This window comes from Ambystoma mexicanum, chromosome 3q, assembly GCF_040938575.1.
Source record: "Ambystoma mexicanum isolate Mex_15411 chromosome 3q, UKY_AmexF1_1, whole genome shotgun sequence".
NCBI lineage: Eukaryota > Metazoa > Chordata > Amphibia > Caudata > Ambystomatidae > Ambystoma > Ambystoma mexicanum.
Genome location: NC_090926.1, coordinates 60,151,706 through 60,173,553, shown reverse-complemented (window position 1 = coordinate 60,173,553; position 21,848 = coordinate 60,151,706). Strand labels below are relative to the sequence as shown.

The following is a 21,848-nucleotide window of genomic DNA, read 5'->3' as shown; positions in this document are numbered from 1 at the left end:
CGCCAGATCAGTGTCCACCCACGTCTCTTGTGGATGCAACCCCTGCATGCCTGTGCCCCTGACTTCATGACCTGTGGAGTACCACTGAGATCCTCCTTACTTTTCTTCAACATCTACCTGACTCCACTAATGAAGCTCATTAAAACACACTGCTTCACATGCTACAACTACGCGGACAAGGCGCACATGAAGAAAACAAAACACTGGACGACTGTCTCCAAGTTCTACATTTGGATGAACACAGACAGTCTCAAACTCAACCCAGGCGAAATATTGATATCCAAAAACGGGGAAAACAACCACTACATCCCATGGCTGTCCGAACTAGGAACATCATTGACCCCGTCAACCACAGTAAAAAACCTTGAGTCCTGATGGACAACGAACTAACACTAGAACCACAATAATGAAGAAATGTCTCTTCCGCCCGCACACAGTAAAAAGGATCCTACTGTTCCTCTCCTTCACCCATAAAACACTCACCGTCATCTCCCTCATGTCCAGAATAGACTACACCAACAGCCTATACCTAGGAATGCTGGAACGCCTACTAAAGAACCTACAACATATCCAAAACACAGTGGCCAAACTCCTGCTCGGACTACCACGAAGAGAGCACATCACCCCAGTGCTGAACATGCTACACTGGCTACCGATAAAACGACGAATAAGGCTCAAAACAATGTGCATAAAGCACAAAGCAATCCACGGCCAAGGAGCAGGGGTCCTAAAAAGAAAATAACCATCTACCTTCCGGCAAGTCTACTCGATCAACCAACGATGTTCGCCTAGAACCAACAACAAAAAAATTCGGGGGGTCGTCTTTCTCTCACTTGGCAGCAAAAACCTGGAATTGCCTCCCCAAAAAACATATGCAATACAAGAGACCATCTGAAATTCAGAAAACTACTTAAAACTTGGCTCTTCACATCAGGATCAGAAGGGAATGACTAAGAAAACAAAGACCAGCTAGGAAACGGATGGGGGACACTAACCAATACAGGCAACCAAGGGGCCCCCGGGCACCCAACCATGATGGATAGGGTCCCCTACCCCCTCCACCTACACAAAAAATCTAGGGTTCAATCCAAACCCCCTCGCCGAACCATCCCTAGCCCGAGGGTTGGGTGAGGCTGACTCAACCGCTCATGCCCACACACTGCTAAAAATCCAGAGAGGAAAGCCAACCCTCTGCTAAGTAATTTCTGGCACACAGGATGGTCCGAGATGATGAGCACAGTAATCCAAAGCAAGAAGTTAAGGAAAAACCCAATAACCCAACACTTATCTAACGTACAAAGCCACATCTCTGCACAGCAACCCGCACATACTTCACCACACTGCAACAACATACAAACATATAACCATACACAACAGCACATGGGAATTTCACCGACCTGAAAATCGCACCTAAACTCAGTGCACGGCGAAAAACGTACTGAAGCCGCCAACAGGACATCACAACTTTCACTCGACCTATTCCCGTTATAACCTACTAAACCCCCCAGAACCGCCCCTGTCACACCCTCCTTTTCAGTTCCGCCAGAGCGCCAGGGGACCCCTCCGGTGGTGATAGTGTGCAGTATAAATACTCTTTAAAATTAACAACTCGGGGCAACTGTAATCATTTTGGGGTCGAGAGTGGTGGAGTTGATGGCAGAGGTAATGTGCTCAAAAGAACTTCAGTTCTGCCAATTTAGAACGTTTTCATCCTCGATCTGTTTACCTACTTCAAAAGCCAAAACTAGGCAAGCAGTAATTAGTGAAGATTACCTTGTTTTTTCTCCTCGCCATGATGAATTGGGGGTTGAAATTTTTAACCTCCCACGTAATAGTTCTGTTTTTAAAATGCAAAGTAAATCCGGGATATTCAAGCATGTAAAGAATTTTAAATGTGCAAGCTACTTCATTGCAGTGGTTAAAACAGTTAACCATCTAGGTTCTTAAAACAATTTTGAAATGCAAAAGTGCTATAGTGCCCAGAAAGTGTCTGAGTATAGATAACCCATATATTATTATAGTACACACATTGATTATATAAAAATGATAATTTCGCATTTATATAGCGCTACGAACACTCTGGTATCTAAGCGCTGCTTAATATTACCCAAGGTGTGTAGTGCTCATTTATCCACCTCGGAAGGATGAAAGGCTGAGTTTGGCCCTGCCGGGATTGGAACCTGCATCAGCAGGTTCTGCACGGATCTCAAAGCGAGCGCTCTACTCACTCTGCCACTTGACCAGCTTTTCAAGTGATACAGCGAGTAGAGTAGAACATTTTTAAAATGAGTTTGCTGCTGCCAATCCAATGGGAATATAAAACGGTGTTATGAAGCCAATCATGATGTCCATCTTTTGGGAGAGGTAAGAGTGTTGTCCATAAAAGAGCAGAAAAGCCAATAAATAATCACCACGTTAACAATCGGCAAAGTGGTGCGCAAAATGTAATACACACCAGTGCAGGGGACGCTCGACTGCTAAGGGGAACCCTTTGCCTGACTCCCCCTGCCAATATCCCAGAAAAAATACCGGAGAGGTGGGCACCACAATGTTTACTCACTTCTATTCAATGTGTGCATCTCTCCGTTAGTTTCCAATAATTTTGACCTGGAGCTGCCAGTTTACACTTGTCCTATAGCACAAGGACCTCCATAAACCACAAACGAAAGAAAACAAGGCAACTTTGCCTTATTATAACTGGTGCTTCTCAGTTGGCCCCTAGAGAGGGCCTCAAGTTCCCAAAGTATTTATATCCAATGTTCTACTAAAATCAAAGCATCAGTTAGATCCGTGCAGTTTTGGCCAGGAATGTTTTATTCACATCCCTGTTTTTCTAATTAGATTTATTCTGAATGTGATCTGTTGGGCGATCATATTTTGCCATCAATATACATTTAGCCAATGCATTTTGGTGAAACCCTTCATCTGGGATGTGTATAGGCTCTTGATTACATCAAGCTACGCATAGTCCTACATTTGTCAATACAAGTTAATTAAATGGCTTGTATACAATACATAAACAAATTCACACATACCATTTTGTTTGTCCCACGAGTATTCAATTGGCACGTCAGAAAAAATTAATGAAAAACAGAAATTTTAATTTAGTATCAGCGTTACAAAATTATATGTAGACAGTTTAAGGACAGAAAAGTGTCCTACCTGATCACTTTCAATGCGCTCTCTCTGTCAAATCTGGTAAGCCCCAAAGGCTTTTATTTTGCAACCCTCACGGCTCCAGCCACGTGTGTTGCAGATGCGTGGTGAAACGCATATGTCAATCGTGTCTCTGTGAAAGAAACAGGCTATTAGACAGCCGTTCTAACATGTCTTTAGTGATTGCATGAATCAAAGCAGCAAATGTTCTCCGACATTTACCTTCAGTTCCTGTGTTGTTCTGCCTTCTGCAGAGAGACATGCACGTGCATGTCTCTTAGTTCTATTTAAACTTTGTCTTGGAGACGGAGTCGGGGCGCCGAGGTTCGACAGGTATGGACGCAATATGAAACCACACGAGTTAAAATTAATCCAAGATTTATATGGTGATCCAAACATCACAATAAGAGCTGCAGATAAAGGTGGTGGTCTAGTTTTGTTGAACACGGTGGACTATGATGAAGAATGCGAAAGACAACTGAGAGACATCAATACTTATGCACCATTAGAAAATGACCCAACAACAGAAATTAAAGAAAATCTGGGGATCCTTCTAGATAAAGCAGAGGAACTTGAGTGGATAAACCATCACACAAAAAAATTCTTGACAAATTCTTACCCACGGGTACCACACTTTTATACTCTCCCAAAGGTACACAAAGACTCAGTCAAACCGCCAGGCAGACCAATTGTTGCAGGCATAAACAGCATCAGCCGTAAGGGTTGCAAAATAAATGCCTTTGGGGCTTACCAGATATGACAGAGAGAGCGCATTGCAAGTGATCAGGTAGGACACTCTTCTGTCCTTAAACTGTACATAGAATTTTGTAACGCTGATACTAAATGAAAATTTCTGTTTTTCATTTACTTTTTCTGGCGTACCAATTGAATACTCGTGGGACAAACAAAATGGTATGTGTGAATTTGTTTATGTATTGTATACAAACCATTTAATGAACTTGTATTGACAAATGTAAGACTATGCGTAGCTTGATGTAATCAAGAGCCTATACACAGCCCTGATGAAGGTTTTCACCAAAATGCATTGGCTAAATGTATATTGATGGCAAAATATGATCGCCCAACAGATCACATTCAGAATAAATCTAATTAGAAAAACAGGGATGTGAATAAAACATTCCTGGCCAAAACTGCACGGATCTAACTGATGCTTTGATTTTAGTAGAACTTTGGATATAAATACTTTGGGAACTTGCAGCCCTCTCTAGGGGCCAACTGAGAAGCGCCAGTTATAATAGGGCAAAGTTGCCTTGTTTTCTTTCGTTTGTGGCTTATGGAGGTCCTTGTGCTATAGGACCAGTGTAAACTGGCAGCTCCAGGTCAAAATTATTGGAAACTAACGGAGAGATGTACACATTGAATAGAAGTGAGTAAACATTGTGGTGTCCACCTCTCCGGTATTTTTTCTGGGATATTGGCAATCACAATAGTTTAGCTGTGGACATTGGCAGGTGCACTGGCCGTATGAGTGGGAAGGGACGATAGGTAGGGCTGCAAGGCTGGCTGCGGGACGAGGGGGCCGGATGTGAAAGGGACCTTGAAGGCCGGATGGACCCAGATCAGGACAGAGGCATAGGGGTGCTACCGAAACTCATCTGGGGAGATTACAGAAGCTCACCGCCTCAAGTCAGGATAGAGACGCCAACTAACCTATTGCACTAACAATTTCCCCCTGTGCATACATCTCTCAAACACCAAACCAAAGAACCACAATCCTACAGCACAACAAACCGCACAAACTTCACTACATGGCAACAACAAAACAAAAACACACAGACTCGCACAACAGTACACAACGACTACCGGCCGCAAACACCCCAGCCAACAGACCCACCGGGCTGAGGCCGCCAACAGCGCATCACTGCTCTCTTGCACTTTTCCAGCTCCCTCCCACTAACTCCCCCTCCTATCCTCTTTCAGAGCCGCCAGAGCGCCAGGGGACCACGCTGGTGGTGATAGTGTGTGGTACAAATGTCATTTAATATTTATAGATTGTGCAGCACTGGGGTGGGGTGGGGGACCTTCGCAGGAGTGAGGCTCCTCTCACTCCGTGTTTTCAGGGCGGGGAACACCAGCAGCAACCTCTGCCCCTGCCCTCTCCCTCGCCTGTTTCTTCAGCAGTGGGGCCTTCTCTGAACATGGGTAGATTACCCGATCCAACTCATGGCATGTCTCCTCACCGATCTGGTGATCAGAGCTGCGTGTCAAGCTCCACCCCAAGTCCTGCCTCGGAGGGTTCTCCAACTGCCGGGATTTGGATTATCGAGTTCTCAAGCGTCTATAAAGTCTATAAAGCCGGTTCCACTAGACCATTTTGCTCACAGGCCGGAGGTGTGGGGCATCCCAATTTCACTGGAGGACTGGGAATGGGACGGAGAACTTGGCACAGGTGGCCATTTTGTCCACACCCCCGGGTGGTTTATATTTCTCATAAACATGGTCATCCCAGGCAAATTATGATTGGTTTTAACCTACCATACACTAGTAAAGTTATGGTGGGTTTAAAAAGGCTTGAAAAAAACATTTTACCTGAACTGTGAAGTTATAACATTGCATTTGTTAATAGCCCAAAAAATTTGTTTTATTTCAGATTTAAAGTTTAAATGTGAGAATGTTCTAGACGAGATTGGGATGGCAAATACAGATTTAGAGATGCTATCATGGAAGGTTAAAATGGCTTTGCTCTCATTTGCTTGGCGATGCACTTTGGATTCTTTCCATGCCTACCCGTCAATGAACCATCTGGTATGTGTGAATTTGTTTATGTATTGTATACAAACCATTTAATGAACTTGTATTGACAAATGTAGGACTATGCGTAGCTTGATGATATAATCAAGAGCCTATATACAGCCCTGATGAAGGTTTCACTGAAATGCATTGGCTAAATGTATATTGATGGCAAAATATGATCGCCCAACAGATCACATTCAGAATAAATCTAATTAGAAAAACAGGGATGTGAATAAAACATTCCTGGCCAAAACTGCACGGATCTAACTGATGCTTTGATTTTATTAGAACATTGGATATAAATACTTTGGGAACTTGCAGCCCTCTCTAGGGGCCAACTGAGAAGCGCCAGTTATAATAAGGCAAAGTTGCCTTCTTTTCTTTCGTTTGTGATTGCCAATATCCCGACAGTTTCACAATACTGTGGTACCTGATGGCAACTAAGGGGCGAGTGGGGGTGTTGGGTGGGATTAGGGTGGGGTTGTTGATTCAGTCTCCATGGGTGTCCCCCGTGTTGCACTCTACCCAGCGTCACTCGTCCGGGTGCCATGGGAGCTTCCCAGTCGGTTCTGGGAGTTGTCCGTGTCTAGTCTAGCTTGGTCATCCCTTTTCCTTTCCGTTTCAGTTTTCAGTTTGAGTCTGTGGGTTGAAGAGCCAGGTTTTTAGTAATTTCCTAAATTTTAGGGGATCTTTGGTGTTTCTTATTTCTTTTGGGATGTTGTTCCAGGTTTTTGCAGCTAAGTGGTAGAAAGAGGTGCCTCCAAGTTTTTTCTTGAGGTATGGTTTTGGTTCCAAGCGGATTACGTTGCTTGACTTGAGGAGTCTTGTTGGCTTGTAGATTATTTGCGTGCACTGCGGTCCTCCAGGGAGCCCGATGGGGCTTGGGTCTATACGTCGGTGAGGTAGGAAAGCTTCTCATATGCGCCAGAACGAGAAGACTCAGTGTGGATGCAGGGGGCCCAGTGGAGACAAACACCCTTTCCTGGAGAAGAACGACGGTTAGAACGCTGTGGAATTGGAGGGATACAGAACCTCGGGGGCAGCAGCAACTTGGAGAAACCCTCCCCCGGTGGTGACATATGACAGAGGACACAGTGGTGCCAGGGGAACGTAGGCCTTGCCCGGAGGGGAACCACAAGACCAACACGCATGACAGTTACGAACAGTCCGAAGATTTTTCTTGTTTTGAAGATTTCTATCATGTACTATATAATCCTGATCAGGCCGCTGGAGGGCGAAGACCCTGCGGACTGCTTACATAGTAGTACCCTATCCTGCGTGGAACTGTCCGAACAGTCTTGACTTAGACAGCCATTTACCCAGTGGTAGGTCGCTGATGCCAATAAACACCATAGCCCCTGGGGAGGGTGGCTTTTCTGTCCTCTTTTACAAAACCAATGTTGCATCCATAGCACCCTTCCTGGCAAAATTGTACAATAGCTGCACTTCCATCCCACCGCAGCATCTCTTCTCAAATTACATCCATCGAAAGGGCTTATGTTGTGTCCTGCTTAACAGCAAGCATGTGTGCCGTGCAGCTGATTGACACCAAGTAAAATGAAGTGCAACCTCGAGAGGCTTGTGCTGGTCGGCACTTGTCCTATGCAGGACTCGAGTCGTAAAAAACAAAGTGTGGGAACTCGGACCCCCGCATTAGAAAATGACGTCATAGGAAACACACCTATCCTGAAATGATATGCACACTCACTTGAACTTGTCTTCTTTACAGTTGAAGAGAGTGCACATTATAAATAAGCATTTGCCAAAACAGATCTTCCGATTGCATTCTTTGATACTCATTAAAGGTATGCAGCTTTTAGATCTAAGAAGGTAAGTTGGTGTGGTTTTGTGGTGAAGTTTCTCACCTCACAGCTGCAGCACCTGGGTTCGGCTCATAGATACAGAAAATAATCATTTTGAAAAAACAAAAGAAATCCTTTAACCTACAGATCGGACCATGGGGTCCCTCGACTTGTGCCCTTTCAGCGATTCTTAGATTGGGTTTTCACAGTGGATTTTGGCATTTTCTTGAGGCTCAAGATTTTTAAAAGTAAAAACACCATGTTTTCATGTATGTTAGATTTCTTCTGCTCACTTTGTTTGCATGTCCTCTTGTGACGAATCAACTTCCGGAGCACCGTTGTCCAGTGATCAATATTGGTTTCTAAACCATCAATCAGCCCCGCACCTCTAGCACACCAGAAGGGATCTGAACAGATTGGAAGCGCAAGCAAATTATAAACCTCCTTGTCCAGTTTTGGTAACGTGGACGGAACAGCGGGCTTCTCTCCGCAAGATCGTGGATCGTTGGGTAGTTGCAACACAGCGAAAATACAATAATTACCCAATAATAAAAGGGACCATCCAGCCAAAGTTGTATAAAAATATCTACTTTATTATCACAACTGAAAGTTCTAGCACACTACAAAACACAACCCCCAACCCCTTCTAAAGGAATGCAGAGGGCAGACCTTTTCAGGAAGGAAAGGGGATGCACTCTGGATACTGACAGGAGGGTAGTTGGCAAAGTAAGTAATCGCAATCATTCAAGGATACTTGGTTACAGCACAATGGGAGCAATGGGTCGTAAAATGTCACTGGGGGCCTTTGAAGAAGGACCACGGGTACATAACCGCAATGTACCTTGTGCTCGACAGGGTAGAGTCCGTTTCAGGGCGCTTTGCAACTTCTGCGACAGAGCTCAAGATGGGAGACAGCTGCAGGTATCGGGCGGCAGGCAATTCGTCAAACAAGGCTGGACGGATTGCTGCAGGCTGGCCTACACAACGGCTTGGGGTCAGGAATCGTTGTCTCTGTGCTGGTTGGAAGGCCGAAAGCACTGGTCGAGACATCTCGGAAGACTTTAGTGACTGCAGCGTGACAAGACGGCAGTGCACTCGATTGCAGCTCGAGGGGCTCGACTGGCTCGAAAATATCCATTAAGGCGGACGCTGGTTGATGCTTGTCAATGCACTTCTAGCTTCTTGACTGGGCTTGTCGTCCTTTTAAGGTGGACAGCCCAAAGTTGAGAGTGTTGCAGGCAACGGCCTTGTCCTTGGTTTGATTTAGATGGTCTCTGGCACTTCCCACCAAGGAAGCTTGCTTGCGGAGCCTAGCAGGGCACGCTGTGTGCTGGCTGGTTACCGGTCCTAGAGCCGTTGGAAGGGTCCTCTTGGTTCAGTATCTCCCTCTGTTCCCTGGGATATGATTAGGGGAGGGATATTACTTCCCTCTTTGGAAATCCTGACCTTCCTTCACTAGCGGAAGCTGTAAGGCAGACTTTACCTTCAGCCAGGGTCCAAATGAGTTCTTCTTGTTGCTCCTTGCAAAGTCTTCAGATCTGCCAAAAGAGGGGCTCTTCTTTTTTTTTTTTAAAGCCAAATGGGCCCTAGTGATTGGCGTAGGCTAAGCCTACGTCATTGAACCAATCCTGGGTCCCCACCAACCATCTCCTGTATGCGTGAGGTCATAACCAGAGTGCTTTGCAGCAGGAAAGGTAAAGGGGTGAAAACATGTTACTTAGTCCCACCCATCTTCCTGTCTGTTGTGGATCAATGCGTCTCTCTGATTAAATGAGGTCTCTGTGGTTTCTGCTTAAAGTGGCAGGGCTCCCTTAAAGCTGCTGCCAGACCAGACCTTTGGTCGCCGCCAAAGAACATACTTGTACCTTCTGAATGGGGTCCCCCTGCGGGATTGACTACTGTAAAACAGCTGTCCTAGACATTACTTAATTGCACTTGATACTAAGAGGCGGGACCTGGCTTCAGTTTGACACTGATGCATATCCAAGGTTTTGGGGTTTCCTGTCTTTTGTTAGCCCTGCGACCAGGCCTTTCATGGGCCTGCTTGGACTAACTTATCAGTATGCGTAGCTGCCACCAGCAGGGCCAGCAAAACACAGGGCAAATCCATGGGGTTTTTGTCATTTAATCAGGCTGGCCATGGTATTTGGAAGGTTTTGCCCTCCCCCTTTTGAGATGCCTTGATTTACTCCTGGCTGTCACATTCCAAGTAAATGTGACGGGGCACTGCGCCTGTAGGCTGCGTCCACCCAGAGTACACAGGTCCATTTGTTGTACCGTGAGTATAGGAAAATGTGTGAGGATTAGCCCCGCACATTTTCCGCAGGTTGAACGACCATCATTCTATTTCATATAAAATTTCAAAAAGCACAGACGAGTGTACACCCACCGTGCGGATGGTGGAATTCCTCACACCTCCGTTCTCATGCTAGTTTTTTTGAACAAGGCATATGTTGGGGCAGTTAACCGATCATGCAAATACATCTTTGAAAATGTAATATCTTTGAAGTCACTGGTTTCTGTTCAATGAAGACTGTAAACATGTAAATGAGAATACATTTTTAAAGAGCTATTTGCATATGGTTGAGTGTGTTTCAGAGCAGATGTGCACTACATTGGAGGGCTGAAATGGGGGTTGGGGGCTTCCCCCCCCCAATATATTAGGTGTAAATTCAAACCTTGAAAAGGGAAAATGTAAATAATGGTTTATTATAGGGATTACAGGAGCTCTGAAGTTTCCAGTGGCTAGATTTGACGTCATCCAGTCCTGTTTTGTATCCCTGGGATCTTGCAGTATTCCTATATTTCAAATGGCAAACCAAAATTGACAAGTCCCGGAATTCCAGGCAAACTGAGCTGGATTGCACGCTCATGCATGGCCATAGGGAACATGAGAGCTACAGATTCCCTTGGTACTGCTAAATCAATAGGACATCAAACACATTTTTTTTAAAAGATCTTTGCTTTTACTCTTTACCCTGCAAGGTAGGGCCAACTTCAAGGTTAACATGGGGGTCTAAGGGAAAGGTTATCGATTCACCTGTAGCATCACAAACCTATATCCACTTAAACATGGGGCTTACCTTCCATACCAAAAAGGACAAATAAAATCCGGATTCTGATTTGGCTGAACAGTGCACTGATCCTGATTCACTGTGTTCCCCGCAGGTAATTGTAGGGTTAAATATTGGGAGAACTGTGCAACTAGGACCTTCCTTAAAAATCATTTGGTTGCATTTCAGACAATTAGCAGTGTAGGCAGAACTTTGCCGTCTAGTATCTTCAGCAATTTACAACCATATGCAGCCCATGCTCTTTAAAGAACTAAACACTAAAGCAACCTTTGGTGGCTCCTGATGTTGATTGGGCAAGACTGGTGTGCAGTGATTGAAGATGAATGGCTGGGACAAGGTGCAAGCTGGATGATGCAGCACGAGACTTGGTGGAGGAATGTGCCAACATAGTCCAGCAATGACCGGGTCAGTTGGATGTGTCCTTATTGTGCTTTGCTCTCTTGTCTGGCCTTTACAGAAAGTCCCCTTTTAGGGCAGGGACCTCTAGGCCTAGTTACTCGGCTTACCCCACAAGCGAGGGGGTGTGAGCACCAGACTTGATTTCACTACCAGTTACCGGAGCACAGCTTTACTGTCCGGGTCTTGGAAGGTTACATGGAGTCCTCATTTCTGGTCCGAGTGTTTGTGGCACCTTCTTTGACTTGGGGCTATGTACCAAGAATCTACATATGTGGACGGCCTTTCCTATCTATGGGGAAATTGCATTGGTGTAGCTCCACTATGTTCATTTTCATAGGCTTCTTGCCAGGCTTTTTCTTGTTGTTCGAATTCCTGACACGCTTCACAAAGTGATTGCTGGTGGTCGTTGCAGCTGTAGCCCTCCAATGACAGAGGTGGGTTGCAATCATGTCCCTTTCCTGCTGTCATCGTAGGAACAAAGTTTGGCCACTGCACTTGTTCTGTTCAAAAAGAGTCCCTTGGTGTTCCTGATCTGCAGTTGTATGCATTCTCCAGCTTTGGTGTCTTGTCTGTGTGAAGTCAAATGCTACATGGTCTTATGTAGTGAACACAGAAATGAATGGAAAGCAAAGCCACCTCTTAGTTTTCTATTCTTTCTTCTCTGCAGCTAAAACTTCGAGAATCCCTGCTTTCCCTGAAGAAACAGAAGGAGGGTGTTCTAGAAACTAAGCAGAAGGCGGAACAACAACATAAAACCATAATGGTGAGTGGGAGCTGGGATTGTGTGTGGACACTCGCATGTGCTTATTGTAATGTGGTGTGTCATGGTGCTAGGCCATATGTGGAATTCCCTGAATTGACTGGGTTTGTTTTGGGGAGTAGGACCGTGGACAAATTCTAATTGTGGATCTCGGATGGGTCTAACCATTAAAACAAGTCTGTTTTTTTCTCTATGCTGTGTTAGTACTAAAGGTGTTTAAAACCTTATCTGGGGTTTGTTAAACTTTTGTAACCCTCCACCAAGACTGATTAGCTGACCTCAGAAGCAAATGCATGTCTGTACCACATGCACCACTTAGAGCACAATTTATGTGTGAAGGCTTGGCACGGCTGCCACCCATAGAGGTTATTTGGTGCAAAATGTGAGAACATTACTTCTCCCTAAAAGGAAAGCTGTCTCATGGTATATTTAATATGTGCATTTGGGAGTTTGTTCACGTGCAGGTGATCGGGGACAACATCCTGGCAACCACTGCTACAACATTCATGGCCAGTTTAAGGGGTGATCGAGTGGTGCCGCTGCCCAGCGGCATAAGGCAAAGTGCTCTCCTCAGCCAATGCCCCTCACGGTGCATGCGCACTAACTTCAAAGTAAAGTTCTGGTTGCAGCTCCAGAGTGCTACGGTGCAGCCAGAACGTTACTTTGCGAGGCCCCAGAGTGAGGGACAGGAAACCAGACTCCTGATTTCCTGTCTGCGGAGTAGAGCCTGGACCACGGGAGTCAGCTGGAGCAGAGGCCTTAATGCAAAGACTTGTTTGGATCCCGAGCAGGTAAGAAAAAAGTGTGGGGGACCGTGGGCGTTTTGTGCCTTCGTGCTGCACTGTATGTTTATGATGTGTGTATTGTAATGTGTGTGAGTGAGCGTGTTCAGATGTATATGTGGCTGGATGAATGAATGGGTGTGTGCTTGTGAATGTGCTGGGCTTGCCGTGGAGGACCTGATTTTGGTGGGTGAGGTGCCATAATACCAATGCCATTTTTTTAAGTGGCCGTGCAATAATTAATAACCTCAAACCAATGACTCGAAACATTATCGGGACACAAATGCAAGATTTGAAGAAAAAAAGTGATTCAAGGCATAGCAAAGAGCTGAGAAAACCATCCGCATCCACCTATACATCATCAGAGCGCCACAAGGAACGAAGACCCGCATCGCCAGACCAGTATGTACGGTCAAAACTGAACATAAACCAGTCTACTGCCCATCCAGACCCTAAGCCAACAAAAGATACATGGTCTTGGCTGCGAGACACCTTCACCCCTGGCCTCAAGAGATAGCAGCAAACGCGGGGAGCCTATCTGTCTCCACAGCTACCCGAAGCAAACTACGAAACTCTCCAGAACTCAATTATATCCATAGCATCATGGAACACCAGAGGTCACACACACCTAACCAAAATTGGGAGCTATAACATAGGAGTCCACGATATCCTATGCCTACAAGAAACGTGGTTACTGAGTACGCCTGTCCTTGATGGCTATTCCATCGAAATCTCGCCAGCTTTAAAAGGTCCGTTCGGTAGACCCTCCTCCGGCCTCCTGATAGCAATTCGGACGGGATATAATATAATCATCAGTAAGACTATAGTAGCCACTTACGCTTTTTTGGCAGTGCTCATAACAACGGGCGACAACAAGTATTCTGAAGTCTGGGCTATTATCAACGCCTACAGGAACCCACAAAAAACTTCTGCCGACAAATTCTGTGACGAAGCAGCTAACATCATCGATGAAATAATGATGATCAAACACAAAACATTGAATATTCTTATTTGTGGAGATCTCAACTCCAACTGCTTGGACCCGTCAGATCACACACCGGCAGCAGAAAGAGGAAAACAGTGGGTATCGCTAATGAAATCTAAAAACCTTCGGAACACTGCAAAATCCACTAATCAAACCACCATTCCTACATGGGAGCGAGACCAATCAAAAGCCAATCTCGATTACATTTTTGTTTCAGAAAAAATCTACGCGATTATATCCTCTTTTGAAGTAATTAGAACTGAGGCTAGTGACCACAACCTGCTAAACCTCACATACAGTATAAAGCATCGGGATCAGCAATTCTACAACGTAGCGGTCGAGACCAATACTCAGCTTTCTCGTCTGCTTATGACCGCAAAAGATATCAAAACTTTGGGAGATGATTATAAAACTCTTACTTCTGATATCGAAGCAAACAACGCAACATTTAAGTCTAGCTATATTCCACTGCTCCTGACATACAAAAAACCCCGAAAAGGGCTTGAAAACCGGACTAGCAATCACACCCACACTTACAACCGTAACCTAGTGATCAGGCGTCGTCACCTAAGAAAACTAAAAAAAGAGGCAATGACCGCAAGCTCTCCAACGCTATGGGAATCCTATCTTCTCGAGCTGAGATCCTACAAACAATGGCTAAGAAACACCAGATCAGCACTCTATCAAGCAGATGCTGAAAACATGATTAAGACCATAGCCAGCAAAAAAAAACGGGAATTTTGGAAATTAATCAACAGCATCAAAGCTCAGCCAAATTCGCAGATGATAAATGCGGTCTCCGAAGAACGATGGATCACCCATTTTTCAAAAGTGTTCGATTGCCCTGCTTCTGCTACGGAGAAGACATTATCTCCTACCAAATCAAACTGGGTCGACCTCTCCAACACAGATGATATAAGGGCAATCATCTTGAAATTGAAATTATCACGTGCTCCTGGACCAGATGGTCTAGCAAATACCGACTTAAAAGAACATCCGGAGGCCTGGTCAGCGGTCTTGAGCTTGATTTTCAAACACTGCAAAGAATGAAAGATAATCCCTAGTTCCTGGAACCAAGCTATTGTCCCGATCTCCAAAAAAAAGGCATTCGAGAAGACCCTTCCAACTATCGTCCTATTGCCTTATTAGATGTCATCGGCAAAGTCTTCGCTACTTCTCTTCTGACTCACTTCCAGAATTGGGCAAGATCTTCTCCTGCCAGAGACCCACTTCAAACGGGTTTCCAGAAAAATGCCAGTACTGCTGCCAATATAATGATCTTAAACATCCTAAAAGAAAAAGTTCTGCTTGGTGCTCCCCGAATCTTCCTTGCCTTCGTGGACCTATCCCAGGCCTTCGATAAAGTGGACAGACCGAAACTGTGGGCCAAATTGAAGAACTGGAACTGTCCAAGCCAGATCCTCGATCCAATTATCGCCCTGCATACCGGCACTACTGAATCAGTCAGGCTAAACCACCAAGGGCTACTGTCCAAATTCATACCATCTAATCGAGGAGTCAAACGGGGCTGTCCTCTGGCCCCAGCACTCTTTATCTCCTTCCTTGGCGATTTTCAAACCTCATAAGAACTGATCAGATGCTTCCCACCGAAAATCGGAAGTACAATGGTCGCCAGACTTCTATATGCAGACGACCTCATCATTTTAGACCATACTCAAGTGGGCCTTCAACGCCAACTAGACAACCTGGCCCTATACACCAAGGAGAACAATCTGGAGATCAACAACTCAAAAACGAAGATATTGATTCTACAGAAGCAGGGACGGAAAAAAAGGAGCCATTGAAGTGGTTCCTAGACCACTCGAAAAACGAAATCGTCTCCACATTCAAATATCTTGGAGTTGACATCGACAGTTCGAAAAGATCTTTAAGTATGCAGAAAACTTTGTGGTCAAAAACAAAAAAATCTAATGGCCCAACTCCACGCCGTCGACAGAAAATACAGCAAATATAGAATTGGATTGCCGGGAGGAGACTAAGTCAAAAGTAATTCCAGCATTGACAAATGGCATGGACGCTAACCCCGCTATCCCACTGACCATATGGTCCAAACTAGAAGGCTTCATCTGGAGAGCTACACTAGGCTTACCGAAATCAACAGCTGTGGCACCCATAAGGCGTGAACTTGGGCTGCTCTCTATGGAGGCAGTTGTCGCTCAGAGTACGATCCAACTTTACAGGAAAATTCGGAGCCAAGATAGCCTGGAAATATACAGGATGATTTCCGAGGAAATATCTAAAGGGAGCAACAGTTTCCTTAACAACTGGGCAGACAAACAAAGGCGCATATTGCAAGAAATAGCTTGCTCCGAAGAACACCTATTCCAGAATCTAATGAGAATAAAAACCAAAATGGAGTGGCTTGATTGGATAAAAACCAATGACAGTGCAGTCTCGAACAAATTACTAACTCATCTGCCGCCAGTCTTCAACAAATTGAAACAGCCGATGGAGTACTGCACCAAATATCCAAGTAAATCCCTCATGAGAACTTTGCTGAAAGCCCGTCTAAACCTCTTACCGACGCAGGAAGTCCTAGCAATTCGATCCGCATCCAAAGAAAAAACCTGTAGACTCTGTGGAGACCTCCAAACCACAGAATCCATCGAACACCTTTTAATGGTCTGTCCGGCCATTGACCTTGAAAGAGAGGCCTTCCTCGGTCCTGTGTATAAAGCATCCTACATCATTGACGAAAACATCTGGTGGAACCGCCTCATTACAGGAGCCCAAACGCGTTGGCTAATAGCGGCTGCCAAAATTATAACCATCGCTATGGAGAAGACTATGCAAGTGACATAAAAGAGACCTTTCTTCGATAAAGCACCCGCTTGAGAAATCTACTAATGTACAGAAAATGACTCTTCTCTCTATTCTACAACCAGAAAAAGTCTTTGTAAAAATCAAAATTGATTAAATACAAATAATAACATTTAAAAAAAAAAAAAAATAATTATTATTAATAAAGCAAGGATGCGATGTGTCATATCGCTAGACTGGCATTTTGGGGTAACCAGTCTCGCCCTTTCTTACTGTGACATGACTTGTTTTCTGTGCATCTATGATAAATCAAGCATCGTATGTGTTATTGCGTGGCTAGACTGGCATGTATTTCAGCCAGTCCATCTGTTTTTTGTGGCATGGCTTTTTATTCTGGTCCTACTATGTGCACGCAGGCCAGAACATTGGGGGAGGGCACTGGGAGGCCTGGGGCTGGCACAGCCGACATTAGTGTGTTGGCACTAGCCTCGACTCCTGCAGCTCTCACCCAAATTGCTATGCAAATGTGTTCATTACGATCTGAAGGAAATGCTTGCAGCACTCAGTGCTCAAACACATTCTCAGATCATTTTTGGTCAATATGAACATTTTTCTACAGAGTCTCAGATACTAGTGAACGCCATTTCATAGCAGATTTATGTGATGATGGAGGCGCAAACACTGAATTCAGGTGGGATAATTGGAGTTTTAAATGGTTCGGGTTGGAGCTCACAATGGACCGAGGTGTCGTGGCAGATTTAGGATTTAGAAATAAGGTTAACATTAGGATCAAATGATGTTCAGGTGGTGAGTGGGGGCATTCACAGTGATGTATCCACTTACTTGAGGAGACCAGAGAGTGGTTTGTAGAGATTTGTTATTGGTGAATTGGTCACATTGCCCACACATCTGAACACTTTTGACCCCAGTTTAGCTTTGATACTATACTATACACAGCCTTTGAGGCATCGTTAATCATTTCATCATTGGGTAGTTATTTGCCAGTGGAAGCATCCACACCTTTGTGTGCTGATCCTGGCCACAGTCACGCTACAAGTGGGAGGAATGTGTGGCATAATCTCCTTTCAGCACATGGTGGTGGTTCAGGGGCCAGTCACACTATGGAATGGCTGCCGGGGTAAAGCCTGCCTGGTGCACCTGTGATTGATTGGAGACGAGTCTCATCAGCCTTGTGACCACTAAATCAACCAGGTTCGAGTCGTTGTACCCGGTTGATTTTAGTGGTCACAAGCAACAACTCGAACTGCCCCACCTTCTTACTTTAATGGTGATCTGCAAATGTACAATACACACCAAAGCTGGGGATGCAGGGTTTGAGGTTTTGGCAGTACCTGCGACTTAAGATGGTTCGAACTTCCCTTCATTGAATCCTCCCTGTGTAATTTCCTGTGTAGTGTTTTTGGGAGCAGGAGTCCAAAACATGTACGGCGTGCTGAGAAGGAACCTTTGGAGACTGTTTTGTGAGAGTTGTGGGTTGTTCCCTAAAGTACATTAATAGCATTTGCTTCATGCCTGGGTTGTTGCTTGTGGGCAGAATTTGAATCCTCCATTTTGTGGTGCACTCCTATGCAATTGCCACAATTCGTGTTAGTGCTTAAATCTCGACCAAGGAGGTGGCACACAGTTTCTCTTGTTATCCCAGCCATGTATGCACCCTTACTTTAATTCTCTTGCCTCTGTCTGCTCTTGTGAGAAAAGGACAGTCCTCCTGGCAGATTGTGGCACCTTAGACTTCACCCTTCCCCCTCTGGCGCTGTCTATATTTATGTATAGCAGACACGCTCCTTTACTTCGTTACCATTACTACACAATCCTGCCAACAGATGCTGTGGTTGCTTATGTTTTCCAGACCTTTCTCAGTCCAGCGAGGTTTTCTTGTTTTCCTAACCAGCCTGACAATGGCGGCTTTCTTTTTAATTTCTTGTTCATTTTAATAGGATGCAGCATTAAGCATGTATTGTTTACACTGACAGTTAAGATATTGATGTGTGCTAGTGTCAACCCGCATTTCCTGTGGGTTTCGTGTGTTCACGGGATATGTATCACATTGTTATGGCTGGTATGTTTTGTTTATTCCCTCTTTTCATTGTATGTTCTCCTGCGCAAGGTTTTTGGCGCGCATAGAGTGTTGTGAACATTTATGCTAGGCTCCAACAGCTGGGGCTGGCGGGCATGAAGGCCAGTCTCTCCCCCACCCAGGGTTGAGGGAGTGTGCCAGAGGTCGGAGGTCGTAGTTGAGTGAGCACTTGGAGAGAGGGAGAGCAGATATATATCCTGTGCCCTCCACGTGGCCCTTGGTTGCCTGGACGGAAGATAATTTCAGAGACTGCAACTTAACCGACACCGCAGAGGGGGGGTGGGGTTTGGCCGACTCTGGAGACCCTGATTGAATAAGGCCCAGTGGTGCCCTGAGGGGAGGCGGGGGTCGGGTCGTCCTTGTATTTGAAGGGTCCCTCTTCTTGTCAGGTGGCCAGTTTAGGCCCATCATGGTATAGTTTGGATCGATCTGGTTATCTCGGATATATCCACACTGGGGGGAACCGTGATTTAACACGTCCCGAGCTTGTACACTTTGCCCGCTCTGGGATCGATTCAGAGGGGGCCTCTCCCAACGCAGTGCTCGGGGGTATTACGGCCCATTATCCTGAATGGGCGCTTGAGGTAATGTGGTGCACGTGTTGTACGTCTCAGTGGTTGTCTGCAGCTACCTGTAATAGGGGGGGTGCCTTGTCCGATCAAGATGAATGTTTATTTACCAAATGTGATCGCTCAGGTGACCTCAATGATAAATTAAAATATTTACTTACCCAATCTGAATGTGCACTTTCTCGGTTGACCCCAATTATATATTTGAATGTTTATTTACCAAATGTGAACGCTTACGTGCTCGGGTAATCTCAATGATATATTTGAATATTAATTTACCAAATGTGAGTGCGCATGTTATCGGGTGACTTCTGATATATATTGGAATATTTAACTCGTATGAATGCCCAAGTGCTCCGATGACCTCAATGGTATATTTTAACAAAGTTACTCACCGTAGTGACTACCTTACTCCTAGTCCATAGTTCCCTTTCTTCCATACTTTTGGGACATTCCGCCCTGTGGGACAGGACCGGGGTACTTTTATAAAAAAGCCTCAAATTGAACATTTTGTCCTTCTCTTTTTACGTCGGGTACCGCACATGGCCGTAATCCTGCCCTCCTTAGCTCCGCCCCGCGCATCGCCCTTCAGTCCTTTTCTATCACCAGGTCTGAGACCATTTAAGCAATAATAGAGGATACTTATTAGAGGGGACGGCGGGCGGGTGTATGGAGGAAAGGGGACTATGGACTAGTAGTAAGGTAGTCATTACGGGGATTAACTTTGTTATACTCCTACATGAAGTCCCCTTTCCTCCATACTTTTGGGAGATTACCAATCACTCCTTACAGAATAACGGGTGGATGGAACTCCTTTACTGAAAGAGGTTTTGAGAACAGCTTGCCCGAACTGTGCATCAGCCCTGGAGCTCAGGTCTAAGCAGTAATGTTTCACAAAAGCTGGTGGGGAAAGCCCACGCTGCTGCTTTGGCAACGTTTCGATATGTTTACAGAACGACCAATAGGCATGAGGCAATGAGGGGAAAGCATAAGCTTTCATGTTGACCCACGAGCTGCAAAGAGGATCCCCTCTGGCGTGCCCCATTGCTGGAAAAGTTGGTGATGATATTGCTGTTCATCTCTCACTCGTTACTGATGCTGACTGGTGCCCAAATTAATCTGCGGTCACATTGAGGTGACCCGGGATGTGTGGAGCCTGGAGCCAAACAATATACTGGATGGCCCAGCCCGAATTTGCATGACAAGATCCACAAGGAGAGGAGAGTCTGTGTCGCCCTGCTTGTTGATGTAAAACCTCACTTTAAGGGAGGTATTCAAAAAGGCAGCTGTGGCCCACAGAGGTTGGGCCGCCATTCTCACACACACACCAGGTGCAAACTGCGTCACAGGAGCAAGTGAAGCAATAGTCTCCGTAGGGGAGTCTGGAGCCTTGCCTGCCATCCTATCCTTGAACAAGAAATCTCGGCAGAGCCGGTACTGGCAGATCTAGGGTGTTTACTAGACACACCAGGGGCTTCCCCAGAATTAGCCTTTAGTGTAGGATCATCGGCAGAGCCGGTACTGGATGGTCCGTGGTACGTGACTGCCTTTCTTTGCCCCTTCAACAGAACTGGTATCAACACGGTTGTGCGCGCGGATTGCTTAGGGATGTACCTTACATCCAGGAACCTCGATGAGGGACTCTGAATTCTGTTGGTGACCGATTTAGCCCCAAGCAGGGGAACCTCAGGTTTAAGCCTGGTCTTATAGCCAACTCTATGGGCCTCGAGCCAAGACTCGGTACAGTTAGCTCCAGATGGAGAAGCCTCAGGGGGAACCCTGGTATCCAAAGCCACAGCAGAACTGCGGTCAGCCTTAGACCCAAATGGGAAACCTTGGAAGAAGATCTGGTATTGGGAGACCTCTGCGGGGCCCCTTAGAGTAGTTTCCGGTGCGTTCTGCTGAGCCAAGACCAAAAAAAGTACCCAAATCTGAAGTGTTCTGCTCCCATGGAGAACCGCAGATATTTCATATGCGGGCACCAGAGAACCACAGATATTTCCTATGCGGGCTCCAAGTTAGAATGTGCATTTGCGCATCCTGGAAGACCACCACACTTAGTCAATTGCCCTTCTAAAGAAAGTACTTTAATTGGCAAGGGCGTGATCAGCTTGAAGGGTGGGGTAGGAGGAAGGGCAAGCGAAAACCCGCCTAAACTATGGACAAACCCCAACAGTCTTCGGTGATGGTTTGCCACGCCTCCAGATGAGACGAGATTCGTCCTCCCACCGAAGTGTAGTGTGACCGACAAAAATATAATTTGGTGATTTGTCAGCAGGGAGATTATCTGTCCCTGTAGAAGAGGCTGATGGGCGAGAGAAAAGCCAACCACCTTGCCGCTGCCGCTTAAGGCAGGGCTACCAACAAAAGTTTCAGATCAGTGCACACGATGACCCTGAAACCCCCTGATCCCAGAGAAGGACAGAGTCTGAGACCCTAACCTTCGTGTACAAGGGGCCTTAGCCGAAGCTGCCGCCAGGACCAACAAACGGGTCCCTGTTGTCCACCTAGCGTGGAAAAAACTGCTCAGCCCCATGACATGAAAGTTGGTGTAAGGGAGGTATCCAAAATGGCTGCCATGGACCAAGGAGGCTAGGCTGCCATTTAGTCAACACCTGAAGAGAACTGCGTCATAGGAGAAGTTAAGCAACTGTCCCCTTGGGGGGGGGGGGTAAGGGGAGCTAAGAA

At 45.7% G+C, this 21,848-nt stretch overlaps 1 protein-coding gene and 1 long non-coding RNA gene across 5 annotated transcripts in view; one reads left to right on the top strand and one right to left on the bottom strand.

Moving 5' to 3' along the window:
* The window catches only part of LOC138582111 (E3 ubiquitin-protein ligase TRIM39-like), a 332,112-nt gene that overhangs the window by 132,887 nt on the left and 177,377 nt on the right, over nt 1–21,848 (top strand). For all 3 annotated transcript variants that reach the window (XM_069653089.1, XM_069653091.1, XM_069653090.1), the window contains one exon: nt 11,853–11,948. In XM_069653089.1, the coding sequence (XP_069509190.1) occupies nt 11,853–11,948 (96 nt within the window). The remainder of the gene's footprint in view (nt 1–11,852; nt 11,949–21,848) is intronic.
* The window catches only part of LOC138582113 (uncharacterized), a 205,448-nt gene that overhangs the window by 126,944 nt on the left and 56,656 nt on the right, over nt 1–21,848 (bottom strand). The gene's annotated exons all lie outside the window — the stretch shown is intronic.